This window comes from Apostichopus japonicus, chromosome 11, assembly GCF_037975245.1.
Source record: "Apostichopus japonicus isolate 1M-3 chromosome 11, ASM3797524v1, whole genome shotgun sequence".
In the NCBI taxonomy this organism is placed as follows: Eukaryota; Metazoa; Echinodermata; class Holothuroidea; order Aspidochirotida; family Stichopodidae; genus Apostichopus; species Apostichopus japonicus.
Window position 1 is genome coordinate 22,969,021 of NC_092571.1, and position 3,467 is coordinate 22,972,487.

General features: G+C 38.3%; 1 protein-coding gene across 1 annotated transcript; it reads left to right on the forward strand.

Annotated features, from left to right (window-relative positions):
* Positions 1 to 552: 552 nt before the first annotated feature.
* On the forward strand, positions 553 to 3,255 carry LOC139976299 (uncharacterized). The gene is made up of 2 exons (XM_071984959.1): positions 553 to 1,125; positions 2,197 to 3,255. Exons 1-2 carry the CDS (start codon positions 942 to 944, stop codon positions 2,937 to 2,939), a joined length of 927 nt encoding a protein of 308 aa, XP_071841060.1. The 5' UTR covers positions 553 to 941; the 3' UTR covers positions 2,940 to 3,255.
* Positions 3,256 to 3,467: the final 212 nt, after the last annotated feature.

Sequence of the window (3,467 nt, forward strand, 5' to 3'; positions counted from 1 at the left end):
GTCAATTTTCTGAATTTTATCATCTTGTCGAGATGGTAGTAAGTGTGCTACTCGTCAATTTGCAGAAAATTGTTGCATTGACGAGATCCATTATCTCGTCAAAACGTCAATTTTCTGAATTTTGTCATCTTGTCGAGATGGTAGTAAGTGTGCAACTCGTCAATTTGCAGAAAATTGTTGCATTGACGAGATCCGTTATCTCGTCAACTCGTCAATTTTCTGAATTTTGTCATCTTGTCGAGATGGTAGTAAGTGTGCAACTCGTCAATTTGCAGAAAATTGTTGCATTGACGAGATCCGTTATCTCGTCAAAACGTCAATTTTCTGAATTTTGTCATCTTGTCGAGATGGTAGTAAGTGTGCAACTCGTCAATTTGCAGAAAATTATTGCATTGACGAGATCCGTTATCTCGTCAACTCGTCAATTTTCTGAATTTTGTCATCTTGTCGAGATGGTAGTAAGTGTGCTACTCGTCAATTTGCAGATAATTGTCGTTTTGTCAAGTTGGTAACTTGTCAATGCAATGTCCCTTCTACGCTTCCGTACATCGCACCTTTTGACTTCGGCAAGAGAATAAAAAAAAAAACAAACTTGTATACCTCCTTATCTTCAGAAGGAACACACGATGGACTTGAAACGCTGTATAGAATCAAGCATCGGGAATGTATTTGACTGTTAAAAAAAAAAACAGCGCTTACATAGTCAATAGCGCCTCTGTGGAATTGTCATATGACAATAAAAGAAAGAAAAAGACATTCAAGTCACTTAGACTAAATTCTAACAGTGCTTTGGAAAGATACGAATATGTAGAACAATAATGCCATTTCTTCGCTTCCGTAAATATAGAGATGGCTGAGTATAAATATCCTGTCATTCGTTTTGGAAAGCTCACTCAGTTCAGAAAATTTTTCTAATTAAGGATCGAATTTCACCAACGAAGATGAAGTCGTTTTTGGCTGTTACTATCTTCTACATGTTCTACTTCATTCGAACCTCTGAAGCAGACAAATTTGCTAATCTTACACGAGCGGGCTATTCGGGGACCATCGTGCTCTTTCCAGTTCCAAGGGAGAGAGTTGCGTGTAAACTTAACCGACTAAATGCATTACTTCCGGATCAAAAAGGTAAGACATACCGCGAACGACTTATGTATTAGAGATGAAAAGTTTGCTCTGATCTTCATTCTCGAGATTTTATTGTTAAATGTTCGCACGTCTATCTTGAAATGTCGTCTATGTCATAAATTTGCATTGCAATTTATAACAATGTTGACTTACATTTGTTCACGTGTTTTACTCCCGTGATTGTCGAGTCTGAAAGAAATTTAATATGACGCAGGAAGAAAGTGGTAGCCATAACTTCCATATATGTACATAAAGACAAACCGATTCACTCAAAACGAGTGGAAAGAAATATATGTACAGCAATAAACCATGATTTCCACTTTTATTGACATCTTTACTTATTTTTAATTTGGTTTCCTCTCAATCTTTGTGTGCTGTGAGAAGGAATGGGGATAGGGTTAGAGTACTTGGGCCTATATCAGGATGGTCTCAAGAGGCCTTAATTTCTCTCCATTCGCTCTTGACCTGTTCACGACTCATGGGCAATTCCTTTTACGGCTTTAATTAACTGTTGATATAGCCAGAATGTCTATATGTTTATTCCTTCTTTGAAGTTACTTATGTTTATTTTTCACTTTCCTATCTTAATTCTCCTCCATCTCTACCAATATGTAAAGTTCACATAATTGTTCAGCTAGAATGTCCGAGTGAGTTATTTTGTTGCCACGGTAAGTTCCGGGACACATGTTGGTGAGATCAGAAACTTAGATTTCAGAATAAATCATGATGGTTCTACGTCAAACTTCATAAAGATTGCAACTTGTTTAGGCCGTTATTTTAAAACTCCAATGTATTATATAGATGAATGCATGTATGTCTATTTGCTTCTCAAAGTGCGTGTGTGCGTGCTCACGGAGGGCGGTGGCTTTAGGGGGTTATGTTGTAAAGTAACTGATATGGAGTATAGCAGCGTACCATGGGGATAAGTCTTAGCAAAGGTGGGCAAAATGCGACCCGTGGGCAAGTTTTCTGCACCCCGGCAGGAAGCCTTCAAAATCCCTATTAATGTGTATGCGAATAAAAACATTAATAAGTTATCTTTTATAAACTTTCAATTTACCATTTTCAAAGGTTCTCTGAATTTACCTAACTACCCCATTTTGCCGGAGTTCCTTCAGCCGGACGAACACGTCGTTGGCATCTCCATTGGACACCTCTCGGCACAATCATTCATCGATACCTTACCCTGCGATGTTGCTGCAAAATACTCATTGAAAACTCCCACAGTTCAATTCTTTGTGCCGTATTTGACCGGACCTGACCCTAATGATCTGCCCAATTTTAAGCTTGCTCTTAGCAGTTTTGTGTCAACTGAGAAGCCATTTCTTGACCCTAACATGGCAATACCCGCTTATCAAGTTGAAGAACTCATCATAAATGAATTCGGAGTGAGCATGAAAGACGGAGAAGACTATTTCACTGCCTCGTGGAAAGAAGCTGCATCATGCCATATTGTTGATTACGTAATCATCGAAGACGTCAATGAATATCTTGATGAACTTATGTTTTCTCTTAACCACGAATTGGACTTCTCTGCCTGTGAGTCATCTGATGTGCAGGAGGTGGACATGTGCATGGCACGTGAAGAGATGAGTAGCATTTTGTCGCGGAATAGGCTCAACGCGTGCGAGTATTGGACGCCAATTGAACCTTATACGAAATGCACTCTGGAGAAGTATACTCTGGAGTCTATTTCTGAAGGATTCAAAGAGGCAAGTCTGCTCTCGGAGGAAAACACATCTCCGATTGTATTTGAAATGCACACTCAAGCAGATTTTGCTGCAAATATTAAAGTACCTTGTATTGAATTCTAACATTTTAAATCACTATAAAAATTGGTGGTGTGTAACAAACGAAGATGATTAGTTTAGTAACTCGAAACATTTCCCGTATATCATAAATATGACTAAAACATATGCTTTTATTTATGTATCACTGTAGTATGAATCTAACCGGTAGATCGTGAACATTAAGAATTTATAGAGCTGAACACAAGCTCCAAAAATGTGTCAGTATTTTACTTAGTAATTCATGTTTAAGTCATGTGCAGTAGGTTTATCTAGGAAAATCTAGCCAGACTATTTGGGAATGCGCTGAAATTGGGACGAAGTTGGTTGGAACTAAAGTATCCATGGAATACTTTCATTATTGCTGCTTCCTTCGACCACATGGTAGCCTACCACCACACTAAGTAAATAGGAAACCTCTCCTAACCATCGATTAGCTAAAAAAGAAAAGAAAAAAGATCACACTCTGCGTAGCCTTGTTTAAAACTTTCAATAAGCTGGAAATCGACAGTTGTTTGGAAGGTATGTGCTATGTCTTCAAGAGGGCATGTAGGA